We start from the raw sequence: 20,472 nt of genomic DNA on the forward strand, positions 1-20,472 counted from the left end.
GATATGAACCACAGACATGCATCAATTGATGCTGTACAAGGAAGCACAGGCAATGAAAAGTTTGTTTCCTACAAAGACCCTGAAAATGTCAAGTACTTCTCTATAACGTTTTTCATTACTAAATGTAAAGTCTAGTCTGGAAAAAACAACAGCTAAAATATTTAATATTATTTAATTTTTATCTAATATTTTTAAAGACTTCAACACCAAAAAGGTCAGCTAATCTGCTCTACTGCCAACCAAACCAGTAATTGTCATCAGATTTTAATAAAAATATTGCAAAATCCTTATTGGTGCTTAGAAATGTGTTACAACACCTTTTTCCAACTTTTAAACTGGTGAGAAAAGCACAGACAACAACACAAGAACACGAAAACTTATTACCAAAACCATTATGACTTTGGCAGAAAATGTTGTGTTCCTGCGAGACCTTACACCCAGAAGCTGATTGAAAAAAAAGTTTCAGGCCTTTTGTAGAAAGAAAACCAGTAAACAATATTTGCTCATTCATCTCACTGTGCTCAAAAAAGATTTTGAAAGAATATATCAGGAAAGGCTAACAGAATGTTGAATAATGTGAATATGATTTACAATCTCCAAGGATTTCTTTTTGTCCAGAAAGTCTTCCGTTTGCTCCAGCAGATACGTGATGAATTATCAAGCTCTGGAGATCCTCCCCAAGCAGCTCAACTCTTTCAGCTCAGGACTATCCCTCTCCTTGTTTCTTTATGTGAGGATGGGTTTTAACAGAACCTCTCTATCGCTCTGCTTGTATCCAAGGCACATTAATCTAATGGTCTCAGAATCCCCAAAATGCTGGAGGAATCCAGCTTTGTTTTATGGGCCTATGATGATGTTTCCTGGTAGGGAAATAAAGAATTATAGATTTGTTGGCTCATTGCTCCACCAAGGCACACTGCTTTGAGTGATACACAATAAAAGACTGAAACAGAGTAGATGGATTTAGTGAATGGATTTAATATTGAGCAACAAAGAAACATACCCATGGGTAACGCTTTTTGATAAGTCTCCCAAAAAATTCGAATGGCTTTATAATGTCTAATAAATGGGTTAGGATATTAATAGGCTACTAATACTAACATATCAAAGATAGTCTGAATTTTTGGGTTGCCAGGTTGTGAGAATGGGTAATAAACATTACATTTGTAATAAATACAGTGTCAACAGTTTCTCACTTTCTAATGAGCCATTATAAATGTTAATAAGGAATTAATCTTACAATATTTATCACAATATTCAAGTCTGCAGTTGTAAATAGGTTGTTAATATGTGACTTTTGGTCCTCTGAAGCACTTTCCGAGAAGATCAGAGCTCAAATGATCGATTAAAGGAGTGTTTCTGACGAACTAAAGAGCTAAAGAGACAATTCAAGTGTCCTGCAGTAAAACCCCAGTCAGGATTCTAATGAAAGGATGGGAGATGTAGGATCCAGTGTTTCTGGAGTTCACCTATAGTCCCTTCCCACAGCAGGGACTATATATGACCCATATTGTCAGAAGGGCCTCATCCCTATCGTAAGCGTCTGGTGCTTCAATGTTCAAAATCTTTCTTGTGAGTCCCCCAATTTATGGAAGTGCAGTACAAAATCGCAGCGGCAGGCCTGCCCCTTTAATGGTTAATAATTATTCAACTAAGCATTAGTAAATGGCTTATTAACCATTAATAAAGCCACTACTTATGACTTAGAAAGTTTATAATGGTGGCCTATTTAAAAAGTGGTAGCCTACCAAACATGGTTGTTCACAGCATGAAGTTACAACTTGTAACTACTGCTTGTAACTATCTTAATGTTGAAATATATCTCCATTAGGAATTACAACTAATCCCTGTGTGAATGAGGAACTGCTGGCTTCGATCAGGGCCCAAAGTTGTCATAAAGCCGCGCTCCTGTCAGACTGGCTCTTTTTACTCACTGACTCTTGTGAAATTCATTTATTTCATTGGCTCGTGTGACTCCAGCGCTCCTCCCGCCGTCTGTCACCCGCCGTCTTTCACTTCTCTCCCTCGCGCAGGAGCGTCTTCAGCGGGCTGCTCTATTGTCATTGGCCGCTTCGGTTGTCCGTCGAGCGCGCTCTACCGTAGGATTGGGTTTCTTCCGGAGCTGCGTCCCTCTTGGCTGTACCTGTCTCACTGTGAGAGGCTGACAGCGCTTCCTGCTCCGCCGACAGCTCCCGCCCCTTCATCCAGCTCCAAGGAAGGAAGGAGGAACTGCTCGAGCCGCATGTGTCACTTCCAGTATGCTGCAAAACCGTGCTGCTATGTGACTCCCTGGGATTACTTAGCTGGCGTTGCGGTTGGTGGGAAGAAAGGTTAGAAAGTTTGGAATCACAGCCAGTGTTTTGGGGGGAGCGGGGCCGCGTAGGGAAGGTGGTGCAAGTAGTTTCGGAAGTGGAGCGTGGCAGCGAAAAGGAAGAAGGAGGGGGGCTTTTCTTTCCTGTGTGATAAAAGGATAGCTCGCTTCGCTTGCTTGCCACGACAGGACTGACGTAGAATATGGCGGAGCATCACCCGGTTTCCGACAACAAACACAAATCCTCACTGAACTCTGGAGCGTCGTACTCGGGGAACGGGCGCAGCAGCACGGCGGTGGCAGAGAGGGGCAGCAACGCCGGGTCAGGAGGAGGAGGTCTATCCGGCGGCCTGTCGCAGCCAGCCGGGTGGCAGTCCCTGCTGTCTTTCACCATCCTGTTCCTGGCCTGGCTGGCCGGTTTCAGCTCCAGGCTTTTCGCTGTCATTCGCTTCGAGAGCATCATCCACGAGTTTGACCCCTGGTGAGTTCGCTTTCCCCCGCACACCTCAGCGATTAGACCTGTTTGTCAAGATGTGCTGCTACAAGAGACAGCGAGGAAGTTTCTTTTAAAACATGTCAGCTGAACGGGTTGTAGCATGTCTTATCACGAGCCTAAATTCACATTACCATGTCCTTCTTTTTGGTTTTGCGACCAAGAATTCAACCCCTGCATGTATCGGCTAACATTAGCGGGACACGTCGGACCAATGGTGACCAGGCTTATATCTACTTATTGTGATTAGTAGTTGAGCCCCCAGTCAGTCATTCGGCACATGTGTCTAAATACACGTCTAGGCGTTTTTCTGCATATTCCCCGACCATTATGCTGATTAAAAATAATTTCTAAATGAATTTAGACTCCCCCTTTCAGTACCGAGGGACGCCTGCCTCTCTGTTGTAGTTCATTATGAAGTCCAACATTGTAAAAAGCCAGTGGAGGAGGAGGAGGGGGCGCCACAGCAGAGTAAACGAGGACAATGGTGACAGCTTCATCTGACGCGAGTTGAACCCGGAAAGAAGCCGCTGACTGGCTGAAGTCCTTCTGACACAGCTCTGTCCTTTGTGTAGCCGCTGATCACCTCTGGTCTGATCTGTTGATTTTGCTGCCTTGCAACAGGCCTGTCACAGGTTCAAGATCTAATATGGTCTGTGTGCCAACCATGTGTGCACAGATTTCAATAGGAGCATGTCCGGAGTCTGACTTTACAGTGATCATATTGTATGCAATAGTTATTCCCACCGGTTTTTTGGTGTGATATTTGCATACTATTTAAACCTTCAACCCTATTTAAAGGTTCACTGTGTAGTCTCGGAGAAGACATTTTAATCAGAAAAGAAAGATCTTCATTGATTGAATTGTATGCCTAAAAAAACTAAATAAACAAACTTGTGACTGAATAAACTGAATAAACAAACTGACCTTAAAGGACAACACAGTTTGTACTATTTTACTTTGTTTATATGTGGCGGACCCTGCCAGCTTTCTAGCTTCTTTCTAGCACTTACGTAACTTCAGTGAGAGGGTAGGATCATAGCATTACATGTTTACTTTTAAGATACATGTTTCACAACATAACATTGTTATGACATGATGAGTTTTGTTTGTAGTTAACAACTACATTATGTCTGACAAACTCAGAAACTGTTGCGGTCATCAAATCACACAAAAAGCCAATTTCTACATAATGTTGCTTTAACAAGTTTATAAAACCATTGTTCATCCTTAGAAATGTACTCTTTATTCTGAATGATAAGAAGTATTCTGATTCATATGGCATTGAAAGTGCCAGTGAGCTCATGCAATAGGAGCCCTTCCATCAGACTTCACTTGGAATACTTTGGCAGCATCATGGTGCATCCTTTAAGTATGAAAGGGTTTCCTCAAACTGTCTCTTACATTAATGCAGCCAGGCAGCAGCTGACAATTGGACAGTGAGGCTGGCAGACTTTGCTGCAAGACAAGGTGTTACAGTCAGATTTTGTACTTTACTTCAAGTAAAATGATTTTCAAACTTTACCTCAGAAGTCGTGAAGCACCTCAGATTAGACAGGCCAGCACCTTGCCTAACCAAAACGGATGCTCCCTTCTGCAGCCCAGTACCAGCTTGGCTGTGCCAGAAATTGTCAAAGGTTTTTATTTGTACTCCAAGGGACTGTTGCCTGGCCCAAGACTGCATTGCATCACTAAAAGCATTTAATGATTATTCTGAGACCAGCAGTGTAGATTAAACTGCCAGCTTCATGTCTGTCTGCTGGGAAAAAAGAGGAGGCTTGAGAGCTTTGGCAAGGGGAGAATCCTTTAGTTTCTGCGTGTCGCTGTCTGAAAGTCTAATATGGCTTGACATGGAGTGAAATTTATACATACACTGCTTCATTGTTCTATCATTCTCCCTTTACGATCAGACTGGCAGTATTGTGCAAACTACATGTTTGGATGTTTGAGGAGACAAGTGTGAGATCGTGTGTGTGTGTGTGTGTGTGTGTGTGTGTGTGTGTGTGTGTGTGTGTTTTCTCTGCAGGAAATAATTAGGTGTTGCAATATGCAAAAGGTCAGTATTATTTGCTGTATATCATCTACTGTATTAAATCTGTCATACATTTTTATACAGCCTGACAGATATATCAGTTGGCTGATATTCGCCTATCTCAGAGATATTGGTATTGGCATATATGTTGCCTGATATGCAACGATATGGAAGCTTTTTTATATGCAATTAAGATGCTTAGGATGATTTCTAATTATCAGTTTCCTAGTCAGTGTACTGTTTCAGTGCAATTGTTGACGCCGATATTGTGTCCACCCAGTGTGCAGCCTCAGCAAAGACATGGGGCACACATCGGAGGTCCAAATGTCAGTAGTCAAGCTCAGAGCAGTTTCGTCAGGCTCTTTTGCGTGATTTTCAAATGCTTTATAAGGTTGCTGGTGTTGAAATTAGCAACACTCGTGCCACCCCCGAAAATTACAGCCTTGCATTCTGAACATGCTGCCGTTTTAACTTCTTCTTCGGCACTCTGAAAACAGTAGTTACCAGGGGCAGCACTGAGCACACTTCCTGTGTTGGCTTCTAGACCAGCGAAGAGGAATTGATTTCCGTTGTTTCACTTTAAGCAGAGCTAACGGAGCTAACTGGGAAGTAGCAGGGTCCTGTTTCTAAATGACGTGGTATCTGATCGGTGCATAGACTCACGTACTTGCCGATACTGATTCCTGCATTTTTGGCAGTATCAGTGGCATTTCCAATACTGGTATCTGAATTGGACCAACTCTATTTTAGACAATAAAGTTTATTGTTAAATTGTAAAATATCCTGCCTTCAGTACATTTCTTATAACCACATTTGAGGGATCACTGCAAAAAATGTGTGTTCATTCATTGCCTTTTAATGGCGGTATTGGCATCAATCCCAAAGATCAATTATCAGTTGGGCTCTAATTTCTGAATTGTATCACAAAATGGACCAATGAATTGATTTTAATATCAAAGGTTATAAATTAGTTTTTAAATGGTGACTACAGTAATATTACTGTCAGGACAGTCTGCCTGTGTGTGTGTGTGTGTGTGTGTGTGTGTGTGTGTGTGTGTGTGTGTGTGTGTGTGTGCGCGCACGCGCGCGCGCACGCGCGCACAGGCCTTTGAACCTGCTGTGTGGAAGGAGTCTGATTTTTAAAGGTCACACTGAAGAAACTTCAAGATTGTCAAGCTTAGAAGAGGATAAAAGCGGCGCAGTTTACAGCCCTTTCTGACCATTGTTTGATCACATTTCCCCCATGTACAACCCCATGACCCCTCTTTTCAAGTTTGCCTTCATTCTGTAGCTCATCTTTAAAGAGGAACGCAGAAAAGCTAACAGTCAAATCACCTCTCCGCTATGTTCTCTCTCTCTCCCTCACACACACTCTCCGATGTGTCCTTTTGATGTGGCAAGTTAATAGCCCTTTTCTTTAAGATGTGCTAGATGGTGCTATTAGATCTGACAGCAAAGCAGGTCGGGACTGGCATTAGGCAGACACCCTGTAGATGGTTATTTAATGCTTTAAGATTGGGCTGTGTTAATCATGCACGGAGCAGCATCAGAAAGAAAAGAAAAATGGCTTCATCAGTACTTATGTCTCTGTCTGTTGTACTAAGAGCTCTATCTCCCTGAGACAAACGTCTGACATGCAGAAGGCGTCTGATTCACCTATCATCTTGTGCTCAAAGCTCCAGCTCTATGAATAATGACTCAAAGGACGTTTGAGTGGAATTAGTGTCACTTGGTCTCCAGTTCTCTTACGAAGATGACATGGTTGATATCAGTACAGTCATTAAACCATTACATCACTCGAAAAGAGGAGATCTAATCAAAACAGAACCTGTCTGCTTCACAACTTCAGTAACAGAGGTGATATCTAGGACTGTATGTTGAACCTGAATACTTTCGTTTGTAGTTCTGCAGAGATTTCTTGGCCCACAAATCTTGTTCTCCAGATGTAAGAAAAATATGTTTGTTTGGTACAGACCCCAACTAATGTCACATCATCATTTAATAGTTTATGAAATTATTTAATTTAATTGTGAATCATATTGCAATCACAATATGTCAGAAATAATTGCAATTTCTTTTTTTTATAATATCGAGCAGTTAAATTTTCATTCACATCATATCATCATTTTAAGCTTATCAGTTTTAATAATTTCAAATCCAGATGTCCAGTATTTTGAGCAAGTAGCTTGTGCAAAAACATAAAGCAAATGCAGCTATTATTATGTGTCAAATAAAAATGTAAACAACAGTTTATATCTGCTGCTGCTGCTTTGATACTAATACCATTATCTGTTCTATGTATGGGTCCAGTTCTTTATCAGTTCCCTTATTGAATCCGGATCAGTTTTTTTCAAGCTGGCTGTAGCCTGGAAGCTAGCTGTAGCAACAGTCTGTCATCATCTGAAAACAATGGAATGAGATTACATTTGTAAAGAATTTGTTTTCATTTAAGTTTACATGGTCATAGAAAAAAACTGCTAAGCCTGCCTGCTAGGCACTGATGTTATCATAACAGGATATTTACCTTGCAAGTGATATTGATAGGTTTTCGATAGAGTGAGTCCCTGGGACCCACAGGCGGTCATTTGAGTTGGTCGTAGGGAAATTAAGTGGGTCACCAATAAAATCTGTGATTTCTGACAAATTGTAGTGTTAAACTCGTGTTTGATGTTATCTGGTTATAATCATAGTTATATTCACGTATGTTCAAAATCTATCTGAAATTAAAACAAATAAAAAACAAATGAAATCCCAATTCTGAAAACAAAACACTGGCACACCTGGGGCTGCCCCCTGAAAGTTGATGAGCCAGTCAGTTGGAGACTGATTTTGTCAGTCAGAGTACATTACAGAAATGGGAACATAGAAGCTTACGAAAATGCGCAGGGATAACATCTCAATGAGGAATTAATATAAAGGGAACAGCTGCTGCAAATCAGCTGCTGCATTAGTTAAAAGAAAAAAAGAAAATTTTGGGGGACCAAACCCTAATCTGGCCTAGGCCACCAAAATGTGTAGCGCTGGCCCTGCTCTGACAGCGCTGTCAGGAGCTCGACAGGAGAAACACTCTGTGGTGCCTTGAGATTTTGTGACTGAACTGTTAGCAGGAGGCACAGATGATGAAGAAAGGCCTTTAAAATGTAAGTCTGAGACTGCAGGTAAAATGTACTGATGTAAGATGATAAAGAAGTTTAGTGTGGTGCTTAACTGGAAAAAAAGGCGAATAGTTGAATTCTTTTATTGAACAGCAAAATCCGATTAGACTGATTAAATCCTGTATCTGGTAAGGCCCTATCACATTATCCTGATACACTTGTCTCCAACATTTAAATAAACTAAATAGTGGTTTATTTCTATGGTTTCAACACAGCGTGTGTCCTGAATGGCAAAGTATCATCCATCATCATTGTCACGAGAGAATAGAGAATTGATCAGAGCTGATTATACCTGATGGTGGCTCAGTTAGTTAATCAACAACACCAACTTTGTAGCTTTGATTGTTGAAATCTGTGTGTCAAGGAGTGGTCTTGTTGCAGCAGAAAGTATTATGTCACGATGATTGAGATATGCACACAGTGCAGATTTTTTGCTGTCTTGATAGTGTGTTTTCCTTTTCTAATTATGGATTTGTTTTTCACAATGTAGCATTATCAGGGATAAAATGTGATCTGTAGTGAGTTCGCTGCCTCCTTTTGGATTTCAATGTGTCAGAGTTGCATGATGCGTACCATAAGGGTTGGGCGATATGTTAAAATTTTCTCACCGGCCACTGGCAGCCCATCAATCGGGGTTTGCCGATATATTTGCGTTTATATTATCATCGTTAGAGCCCTGCTCCTCCTCGACTCCTTTCTAATCACTGTGAGAAATAACTGATTTTTCCCCTTCCTATTTTTGGTGCTTACAGGTTAATCATTTATTTATGGAAATTTTCAAGGATGTGCACCATTAATTTAGCAAAACAAAACGTCAAAAATAGACCAACATATCGGCTCCAACAAACCAACCGGCAATGTTTTGAGCCTTTTGTCGATAAACGATACATTCATCCAGTCGCCCAGTCAGAAGTTAAGTTAAGTCAGTCAGAAAACCATGCCAACATCAGTTGATAAGCTCAGTGGCAGCCGATTCCAGTGGATTGGACAATTTGGAACCGGTTCTCAATGGTTCGGGTTCTCGCTTCCCATTCCAAGCAGTGGTCATTAGCCATGCTTGTGACTCTCGGGATAGGATGGATATGTTTGTCTGTCTGTTGGTCCTACTGAAATATCTCAATAGGTAAATTGTAATCATTTCCTTGATCCTTGGTTTTGTGTTCGGTAATGATCAGGTATTAGGCCCAGGCCATGTTGCTGAGATGTTATGGAGTTCTTCCTCTGTATCTTCTTGAGAGGAAAAAGGTGCTTTGAAGGTTTAAAATGTAAAGGAAGCCAGCCTTGGGAGGAGAAATGGAAAATGCTGTTTGAAACAGAATAGGAAAGCAGATCCTACATTTAGACCCGTTGGCTTCATTTGCTCTCACTGCCTCCTCAGATCTGATTCTTTTCTCACTTGTTTCTGCCTAGTTATCTCATCTTTTCACTGCTGCTGATGTCAAATGATGGAGGAGCTTAGATTGCTCTGTAGCAGTACATTGCAAGGCAATGTTGGAATTTCGGCCAATGAATTGTGAGAACAAGTACAGTCAGTCCCACTGATTAGGTCCCTTCAGCGGTGCACTCTGCCTGGTCACAGGGGTCATGACAGTTTTCCCCTCTGGCCAGCTCTGTTAACAGACTGAGTTGGTCCACCTGAGAACCTGAATCTTTAGCGGCAGTGACTTTGCCAAACACAAGTGCATTCACTAGACAGTGGAACAAATGTACTGGCCTACTGGCTGCCACTAACAGGCATGGAGATGAAGGGCCAGATAAACCCCAGCAGGCTGACACACAGCACACCCCCAGGGTGGCTGCGACCTTGCGCAGTTTGGACTTTACACCACACTCAGTGCACATATTTTATTTACTGCCAAATAGATGGCATTTTTCCAATTACTGACTATAATTTGAGTTTTTGGTCTGACACAAAAAATAGAAACCTCTGTACAGTTATAGTCAATCATATCAAACAGCCCTGTAATTATCCTTCTTTTATGAAGCTTATCATGTTCAGTTGTTATCAAAGGCAGGGCCTGTTGCTGTGTTACTGCAGTAATATGATCACTGCTACTACATTACCGCTACTACTTCCAGTGACTTGTGCTCTCTGTCTTTAACATCTCACAGGAATGATGCAAAGCATGTTTCGAAATAACATGTTATAACATGTAAAATGTTTGTGGGGTTATATGAACAAATAAACAAGACTTAATTGCCCATTCAGCTTTGGGATGTGCTGCCCTATTCCCATTTCTAATATTTTTCCTCTTTCAATGTAATGCACTCTTATTCCCCACAGCAAGCTTAAATCTACCATAGAGCTGAGTCAACTTTTCTCTGACATAGTGTCAACAAAAATGGAAAACTATTGGTTTTGAAAATGTTGTACTTGTCCTTATTTGGGGAATTTGACTACTTGAGAATGAGACTCAAAAATCAACTTTCATCTTTCTTCAGAATTGCTGAAGAGAAGAGTTTGCCTACATGACATAGTGTCGCTTTTATTATCAAACGGCTGCTATCATCAAGGATGAGCTAGATGAACCTTATTGAGTTGAAGATGGACTGTAAATCAACTCCCAAACCTTCTGCCAGTTTCTGCAAGATACATTCTTCAAGCGGTGGGACAGGAAGAAGTCTGCAGCATTCAAGAAGGCCACGATCTTTATGCAGGATAATGCTTTATCAAATGCATCCAAGTACGCCACTGCTTGGTTTGCCAGCAAAGGTCTCAAAAATTACCCAATAATGATCTAGCCCCCTTTCTCAATTGACTTTTTCAATAACATTTTGGATTGACTTGAGAGCATGGTATTTGTTCAACACTTAAATTAGTCCTGAGAAATACAATTTGCCTAAAAATTATGCATGCAGTGTAATTTGTATTATTAAACAGTGCTGATTTACTTAAATTTAACGACATTTCAGTGTTGAAATAAATAAAATAACACATTTTTGATGATCTTGAATCCTGTCTAAATCATTAATATCTCTGAGGGAATCTGTCAGTTGTCTTTGATTGACAGCTGTCACATCACGGCACCCCTTGCGCACAGTAATGCCTGGAGCCAGGATGAAGAAAACAATTGCTTCATGTGGAATACCTACTGTCTTTTATCGTCATTGATCTTCCAGATTACTATTTACTGGCGTATTCCCAACACATGACTGCATTTGCTGTAACATTACTGTGTGATGCTCACGTGAGGCAGCATTATTCTGTGAGAATAATGATCCTGACTCAGCAATGCTTGCTTTAGTGATAACATTTAACCTACCCGTTGCTTGTTCTTACAATCATTGAGCTGACATATTCAGGTCAGCGTGAAGTTCCTAGTTTCTCCTCTCCTTGTTTCTCCTGTCCTCGCCTCGTTCCTCCTCTCCTCGTTTCTCCTCTCCTCTCCTCGTTTCTCCTCTCCTCTCCGTTTCTCCTCTCCGTTTCTCCTCTCCGTTTCTCCTCTCCGTCTCTCCTCTCCTCTCCTCTCCTCTCCTCTCCTCTCCTCTCCTCTCCTCTCCTCTCCTCTCCTCTCCTCTCCTCTCCTCTCCGTTTCTCCTCTCCTCTCCCTGTTTCTCCTCTCCCTGTTTCTCCTCTCCTCTCCTCGTTTCTCCTTGTTTCTCCTCTCCTCGTTTCTCCTCGTTTCTCCTCTCCTCTCCTCTCCTCTCCTCTCCTCTCCTCTCCTCTCCTCTCCTCTCCTCTCCTCTCCTCTCCCTGTTTCTCCTCTCCCTGTTTCTCCTCTCCTCTCCTCGTTTCTCCTTGTTTCTCCTCTCCTCGTTTCTCCTCGTTTCTCCTCGTTTCTCCTCTCCTCTCCTCTCCTCTCCTCTCCTCTCCTCTCCTCTCTAAAACTCTTCCTGGGCAACAACTCTCATATCTGATTATGTAATATCAAACAGACTTCTCTTGTTGATAAGTCATGGAAAATAAGACGCTTGTGGGTTCTGTTTTTGTGTTAAAAAGCAAAAAAGTTGTAGCAGGATGTGTTTGGGTTGACTTGCTCGCCTTGACTCTACACTTCCTGCAATGTGACAGTGCTGAAATGATTTATTGTGTAGCCCTAGGTAGTTTGTCAGAAAAAATCTGCAAATTGAGTTTGAAGTCTTATATTAATGGCAGGTATGTTTTGTTGGATTGCATTACAAAGCAGAAAGCTTTCTACTTCTCAGGAGTGTACAATCATTTTATATAAAGTCATGCTCTCACTTAGATTTGATCAACATGACAGGGATTTGTGTCTATACCCTGTTCATTCATCCATCATATGTTTACTAAATATTACTGTTCTAAGTGTTAACTATGGAATATATTTTTCCCTTTAAATCTCCTTTGGTGCATTGTATGGCCCAATATTTATTAGGGTTTATATAGTAAGCGAATTTCACAGAACAATAACCATCTCAGAAAATATAACATTATAAGGTATTACGCAATTATATTATTGTCAGTTACAATGACCATAGAGGAATGAAAACAGAAGTATTTTTTTATTGTAGAATTCAGTAAGCAAATGTGCACAGTATGATACAAGTTACCTCATGGAAGTGCAGTGTAAAAAAAAATATATATAGTGGAGATGAACACAGGCTGTTGTGGGACAGTGAGTAGCAAGATGTTAAACCCCCCATAACCTTTGATTTTAACAGATACAAATGGCATCGCCTCAGATTTACGTTTTCATCAGGAAAAATACAATTCTCCTGACATGTAGTGATTGATAGTCGATAGTCGCAGAGCTGCTGGTACCTTCAGGAATTTGGCACATTAGTCATTACTTTTAACATCACCACCTCCCTTTGCTTATTAAAGCAGCTTCCCCTGTGTCCTGATTCAGCTGCTGCGTCACAGCACCACTGAGGTGTATGGATATGCTGGCAAGGTGCACCAGGAGGACATAAACAGTGTAAAAAAAAAAAAAAAGGCATTAGTAACACTTTTGAGCTTGGAAGCTCCATTCTGTCTCAGTAATTTGTTTTTCACCAGGAAATCCTCCCCAACGTCTACATGTGGAATATCCCCTTTACTCAGATTACATAATACTGATTCTGCTCTTTCATTACACAACGTGCAGAATGGGGATGAGTCATTTAAGGCTATCATTCAAACAGGAGGGTGAAATTGCCTGGCATCAGTGTCCATACCATTTCACTTTCTGGAAATGTATTTTATCAGAGGAAGATTACAGGAAGTGATTCTCTGTATATACAACTGGGTCATTTATTCAGCATTGAATGAAAATAAGAACAACCCCAGTAAGTGCAAATGCCATTCATACATGAAAGCTGACTGATTTTCAAGTTTCCACAGGAAGTAGATATGGTTATCACAAGTTGTGTGTGAAAACTGGACTATTTGCACTGTGGTGTTGCTGCTCGAGTTGTGAATTTGACTTTACCGCACATTAGCATGACGGTTCCTCTTCCACTACTGCTTTTTGATCTATGACTCCCACCATGCCTACTTCTTGTTTACTCTGTGAAATCTGTCAGTGTGTATATGTATGGATGTGTGTATGGGGCACATGCACATTTGCAAGTATGGCTGTGATCGGCTGTGATCTGCTGTGGCACTTGTGTGGAGGATATTAACCCTGGAGCTATAATTCTCTGTCCCACAACACTGGTACTGTATAAGCATACTGACAGATTGTGATGATGAAACAGATGTGCAATAAAACCTGGTGTTCTTGTCAGACATCTCCTCATCATGTCTTTTTTTTTTTCTGATCGCCCTTATTGTCTTATTGTGATGTCACCCCAGTTTTATTGATATGCTCTTTGCTGTTTTGCAGAGTTGCCTACAGTGTAAGGAGCACTACATAATCCTTTTCTTATTTTCAAACTATTGAGTAGCAGATTATCACATAAATCAGACTTTGACAGGTCATACTTGAATTTTGTGACATCACTTTCTGTTTTCGGACATAATAAAGTGATTAGGGCTTTCACTAACAATTGTTCTCCTAATTGACCTAGCCATCAGTTCTTTTTGGAGCAATCATTCAGTCTATAAAGTGGCAGGAAATGCTGAGAAATCCCCAACATATTTTCAGGATACCTGTTTTGTCTGACCAAAACCATGTGACTGCAGTGGTAAAGAGAAAAATCATTGTTGGAAATACTAGTTAATTGCACCTGTTATTTCTTAGTCTGGTAAGGTTTATTTTGACTGATTTTTCATTGTTGGGGAGACGTTGTCAATGCAGTTTCAGGCCAAGAGTCTTGATTGAAATGACACAGTGAATTAACAGTGAAGCATCTCAGGCAGCGTTGAGGAAGGAACAGTAAGGGGCACAAGGGGAGGCCAGAAGGGGGAAAGGGGGTAGGGGAGAGTATTTTGATCAGATAGATTTTCATTTCTTCTTTATGTTATCTGACATGTCCCCTCAGGATACATTCTCTACATTTAAACACATTGTGTCTCCTCTCTACACAGCCAGTTGTTTGTTGACTACTAGCTCTGTAACTAGAGGCAAGTGACTGAGTGTAAGGAGCTCCAACTTGAGACACACACACACACACATCTCTGAATGTCGGTGAACTTGTTTTTCCATTCATCCCACCAACCTCACCTCTTTGAGCTTCCTGCTCTCCTCCTGCCCTGCTGTATTTTCCCGTGTCAGCAGCTAATTGGCTTCACTTTGCGTCTCTCTGGGAATCGTCTCAGCGTGTGGAGGTGTGTTTGTCTGATCCTGCTGCCATCAAAGATATTAAGGCAATAGCTGCTTCTCCATTAACTGTTCTCAGAGTGAAGCAAATCTTCATGATCTTGTGAAACAGAGCAAGTAATAGTTTTCAGCTCCGACTAGGTGTTTGACTTTGTTGACAGTTGTGTTATAAAGGTCCTGGATGTTAATAATAAATAAAGTCATATGAGGAATAAAGCACAGCACTTGTGAGATGCAGCAACAGCTGAAATGATTCTTCATTTTTGTGCGTGTGTGTCACCAAAAGATGCAATGGAGAAGCAAAAACAAGACACAAAGGGAATGGTTTTGCATGTGGTGCCCACAGACCCTCCCCTTATCTCTCCTGACTGATTCTTCTCTAGTTTTGTGTTCTGCTAGTGTCCTTGTCACTACTGGTGAGAATGAGTCGCAAGAAGGTTTGCTGTGTCTCCCAGCACAGTCTCAAGAGCATGGAGGAGATACCAGGAGACTCGCCGTTACATGATGATGGCTGGACAGGTCCTAGAAGTGCATCAACCCAGCAGCAGAACCGGTCAGATCTTGCCAATATCAATATGGATATTCAGTGCCCTCTTGGTTTAACTAGCACAAAATATTCGCAAGTTCCTTCCAGCAAGCTGTTTGTGAGGGGATAGATGGATGGTACTGCGCAACAATTCTCGTAACGTTAGGTCTTGGGTTGAGTGCCCAGCCAGTGATTAGACTAGCACTGACACAGCACTGTGGAGAGAGATAACTACGGTAACTGTCACTGTAAGCTGTTAGTTTATAGTATATAAATATATTTTCTAGCAACGCTGTTTGTTGCGAACCTTGCAGCATGAGCGCTAACTAGCGGACTGGCAGTCACACCTCCTCTTTGTTAGTGCTCAACACCAGAGCCCCCCAGGGCTGTGTGCTCAGTCCCCTCCTGTTCACACTGTACACCCATGACTCCACCCCTAGACAACAGGATAACTTTATTGTGAAGTATGTGGACAACACCACTATCATTCTTCAGTGTGTACCATGGTCAAATCTAACACCAAACTTCAAATGCTTGATCAGAGTCCCAGCCTGAAGCCATCCGATTGCTCAATGGCCTGATAGCGCCCCTCTTTAAAAAAATCATTAAAAATCACATGTACTTCTACAGAGCTGAAACTTCTTCAGCACCTCCACAGAATTGTGACCAATTTTTGCCGTGCGGCAACCTATGAACTATTCAGAAGTCTATCATTCTATAATTTTCAAAATATAAAAAATCCATGAATGTCTGTCTTGAATATTACCAAAATGGACATAGACATTCTCTACAGGGTAAATATAAATCTGCTCAGATTGGCCAAATATGTCTGCAGTGATACTAAATAGCTTGCTGTGATTTGTACTGTTTTCACAACTTTCTGTTTTTTTGTATTTCGTTTGATTTTGAAATAACTCAGAATTTTATCACCAACACTTTAATTCTTGTGAATTTCATAAGTTATATGACTGTCTCTCTCTGCCTTCTGTTACTGTCCTTTGATGGCTGGGGGTGGAATCTTCACACCTCCAAAATTTAATTAAATATCCATTTAGCATCTACAGTAAGACAGTATAACATGGAGACAAGACTTCCTCACTGTGTCTGAGCTTCAAATTCAGTGAATGGCCACTTTAACAAGTTCTTCTTCTTGAGTAACAGCATTTTTCTGCTTTAACCTCCATCATGCTTTGAACTGCTACTTCTGGCAGCGTGCCTCCATACTGCTAACACATTAGCTTATGCAGTCTTTTCTAATCACATTATAGAGACACTTGCTAGATGCACTGCTTTCTTTGCAAATTCTCTCTTTATGCAAACATCACAGAGGCATTTAAAATGCAGAGAGCCATATGCTGTATTTTTACTTCCACCCACAGTACTTAGACTAGACTTCACTTCATACTCTTCATACTCAATGGTTTGCCTTGCAAAAGAACTCTGACTTGCATCACGAGTAAAGCAACCTGTACATCAGTGTTGATGAAACAGTTTATTCTCTTTTATTTCAGTTTATGGCTAATAGTTTGAACTTGCCTACTGAACAACTCCTTCTTGTACCTTTACATACAGCGCTCACAAAATAACCTTTTTAACTGCATTTGGACTGACGACACTTTTTAAAGGCATGCACTGCAGTGGGACAGCAGTTTGTCTGTATTTCTGTAGGTCATTTTCATAGCAGACAATTTTACTTGTCATAGCAGGAAAAGCACAGCTGTTACTATTAAGATCAACAATCTGCTATGGTTTTACCTGGGCGATTAAAAAAACAATACCAATATGTATAGGCGATAGACACTTCATCTATAACAAAAAGAGAGTATGTCGATAAAACGTTCGATAGTGTCATGTGTAGGCATTAAATGCAAACCAATTGAAAGCCTATAAGGCTAAGAAGGGTCATAAACAGCCTGTCATATCCCTTGATAATAGAGCAAGCTCTGAGTAGCCCCTTTTAGATAGAAAATGCGCCACATTTGCAGCCAGGTTAAGGCTGCAATCTGCCGCCTTGTCTATGTGAAACGGAGGTATAATATTCCTCCTTTGCAAAAGGTGGAATATTGCCGCGCTCTGTCTAAATTCGCGGACCTAGCTGCAAAAAGGACAGCCAAATTGGCGGCTTGCTGTCCAGTATAAAAACGGCTAGTGACAAGCCATTTCAGACAAATCCCATTGTGCTCTCTCCCAGGCTCATTTAAACAGCCTATCAAATCCCTAGATGCTATGAGTGAGCCCCAATCATTCAACAGTTCGGTTGCACCATCGCCCTGTGACCGGCAACCACAGGAGAGTGTGGAGTGAGGCGTTATTATTGATCCCACTGCAGTGTAGACCACCTATACTCCGCCTGTAAAACTTTAAGGTCACACAATGGCAATGTCTTTTCTTACGGTCTAATATGGCGGCCTACAAGCTGCATCCCTGCCAGCAAACACAATGACCTCATCTGTCCCGGTCCTCTGCTGTCCCTCTGTGTCACACATCTGCCGGAGCCGCTCTTTGCTTCAGGAGTATCTCTGGGCTTGTTAAGTAGAGCAAACAGGTTGACTCTGGCTGCCACTGCTCCACCACCTGGCCTGTTTGCTCCGCCTGTGAGCCCAGAGACACTGCAGCTGCGACAACCAAAGTGGTCGGTGCTCCCAATGTGGGAACTATTGCTGTTTTTCCATCATATCTGCCGGCCTGGCTCTACTTGATTTGACTAGTCGCGGCAGACCGACGTGGCTGGGATTTGCATTTCCGCCACAACTGAGCTACCTGATTGAAGTGTGTCTCTGACCAATGACGCACTTGTTCTGGTCCCCGCAGTACTATCGAAGAATCACGGCTAACAAAGTATTTCCGCTAATTCAGCTACAAACACCTATCCTTTCCTATAACTTCTTCACAACAAAATCCCGTTATTTAGTCATTTAAAAGCTTTTATTATGGAATGGCATGACATGAAAACTTTGCGTTTTCACCAGCAGTAACTAAACATTACTCCTGAAATGGCTGAAAGCAAACATGACACAACAGTAAAACACAACAGATATTTGAAAGTACAAACAGGATGAGAGAAACTAAAGATTCAGTTAGAAGCTACTAAGAGCTGAACACATAGACTTTTTGAAATATCTTTCTCTCAGGTTTCCTGCACAGACATGAGTTGAGTATTGGTTTTATGAGGAGACAAGTGCTTGTTACCGGTTGGCCGCAGGCGCGAGATGTCACCACAGCTTGCTAGGAGGCGGGGCGGGCCCAGCTTGGCCCTACTCCAGAGCAGGTCCATTGTGGGCACGGTTCGGCTCAACTCCACGCTGTAAAACTGGCACGGCCACTGGTGGAAAAACGGCATATGGCTCACAATCCGCCGCACCAGCTCCGCTGCGGGTAGAGTGTTTTACCAACCAAAACACAAGCACAACCCATTACCATCAGAGAAGAACCTGAGAAAATGAGTGCCTCTGAAATTTAATATAAAAAAGACAGATTAGATCAGCTCGCCGGCATGACTTTTACCTATTTATGTCATTTTATTTGTGGGTTTTTGCCTTGTTGTGTTACCATAAATTATGACTTATGTGCCTTGATAAAGTGGTTAAATTCGTACAAAAGAGGTTAAATTCAACCTGTCCTATTTTTATTTTTTAATTTTTTTTAAATGATCAATAATTATTGATATTGACCGATATGAAACTTCATTACCATAATAGACTTTTCAGCCATATCTCCCAGGTCTAGTCTCTCATGCATGTATGCCTTGTCAGCATACATTATAATTAAATGAAAAATTCAGAAAAAAACATGACACACCGTGCCTTGATAAAGTTAAAATGTTTGTAAGATGTTAGCTTATACACACCTTTTTTGTTCCTTTTAGATGTGTGATCGTTTCACTGGTGTATCCATGCTGTGTACTAAGCACTTAATAACTTGCTCTGATGCAGGGTGAGTAATGGCACCAAGCCACCAGCTGAATGGAAGTCAATTTTTGCTGCGTCTGGTTAGTTTGTCTCCTCTCTCAGCCTTGGTGGCAAGTAATTGGCCCATTAGCTGGAGATTTTATTCAGCACCAAGACTCTGTTTTGACTCTTTTAATAAAGTGAATAAAATAGCTGGTGAACTCTGAGAACTGCCAGATACCATAGGCAGTACACACACAAGTCAGCTTTCTGCCCTAAAGCTACAGCACTGACAGAAGAGACAACTTTAAGAGGAAGCTACTGTGTGCACTCTGAGGGGATAATCTGTTGTGGGTAGGTTAATGCTAACTAGATTAATGTATATTATTCAAACTGCAATAATTATTGACTTGTTTCTGTAGAAGGCGATAATGAGGTATGTGTTAATGTGTTATTTATTTAGTTATTTAGGTGTTTATTTGACAGGGACAGTCCACAGCTTCTTAGATGTACCAGAGTTAGCTAAAAGCTAACTTAGATCTGCAGTCCCAGTCTGCAGTCCAGTATCGGTCTCCACTTTATGTTGGTACAGTGTGTTCATTGTTATAATTATGTAGACCAGTGTAAGCAGCAAAAATACCTTTTCTTAAACAATGTCAGTTTGTTTTCGCTTTGGTGGATTACTCCTTAAACGCTTTCATTAAGCTTAAATAAACTCTTTTTGATATGTAAACGGTTGCTTTTTTTGGTCCTCGGCACAGGTTTGGTCTTGGGTGGTTCCCAAACCTTTATAAACCATTGCACTCCTTCAATTAGATATTTTTTTCATGGCACCCCTCCATGCACAATCCCCACTCAACTCAATAGTAAGTTATAAAATATATATGCCGATTCCCAATAGAGCTACAACGGTTAATTGATTGTGTGATCAAAAGGAAATTAATTGATAAATTTGATGATTGATTGTTAGTTATTTTTAAGCAAAAATGTCAAACATTTGCTGGTTCCAGCTTCTTAGATGTGAGGATTTGCTGCTTTTCTTTGTAATTTATGATAGAAAATGACTAGACTTTTGATGAGACCTGATTTTGGACTGTTGGTTGGATGAAAGAGAACAAATTGATGACACTCAGGACTCTTTTTTTTCTACCTTTCTACATTCTCAGCAGATGAATCGATAATGACAATAATCGTTAGTTGCAGCCCTAATTCTCAATCAAGATTTCTACTGGAGCAATTTATAGTGTAGTACATTTTTTTCACTATCTTTCAGTGTTGTCACGTCAAGAATATCTTGAAAAAAATATTAGATTTTTGATACCAATGGGAAAATTTGACATTACATTGAGAGTGAAAAATGAAAGATTGTCATTAAAAGATGAATATAAAAAGGATTGTGTAATATGTATTAAGCACCACAGCAG

General features: G+C 41.0%; 1 protein-coding gene across 1 annotated transcript in view; it reads left to right on the plus strand.

Annotated features, from left to right (window-relative positions):
- The first annotated feature begins 2,186 nt into the window (after window positions 1-2,186).
- The window catches only part of LOC141011672 (dolichyl-diphosphooligosaccharide--protein glycosyltransferase subunit STT3B-like), a 63,387-nt gene continuing 45,101 nt past the window's right edge, over window positions 2,187-20,472 (plus strand). The window contains exon 1 of the mRNA XM_073484906.1: window positions 2,187-2,792. Coding sequence (XP_073341007.1) covers window positions 2,515-2,792 — 278 coding nt within the window. The 5' untranslated portion in view covers window positions 2,187-2,514. The remainder of the gene's footprint in view (window positions 2,793-20,472) is intronic.

This window comes from Pagrus major, chromosome 17, assembly GCF_040436345.1.
Source record: "Pagrus major chromosome 17, Pma_NU_1.0".
In the NCBI taxonomy this organism is placed as follows: domain Eukaryota; kingdom Metazoa; phylum Chordata; class Actinopteri; order Spariformes; family Sparidae; genus Pagrus; species Pagrus major.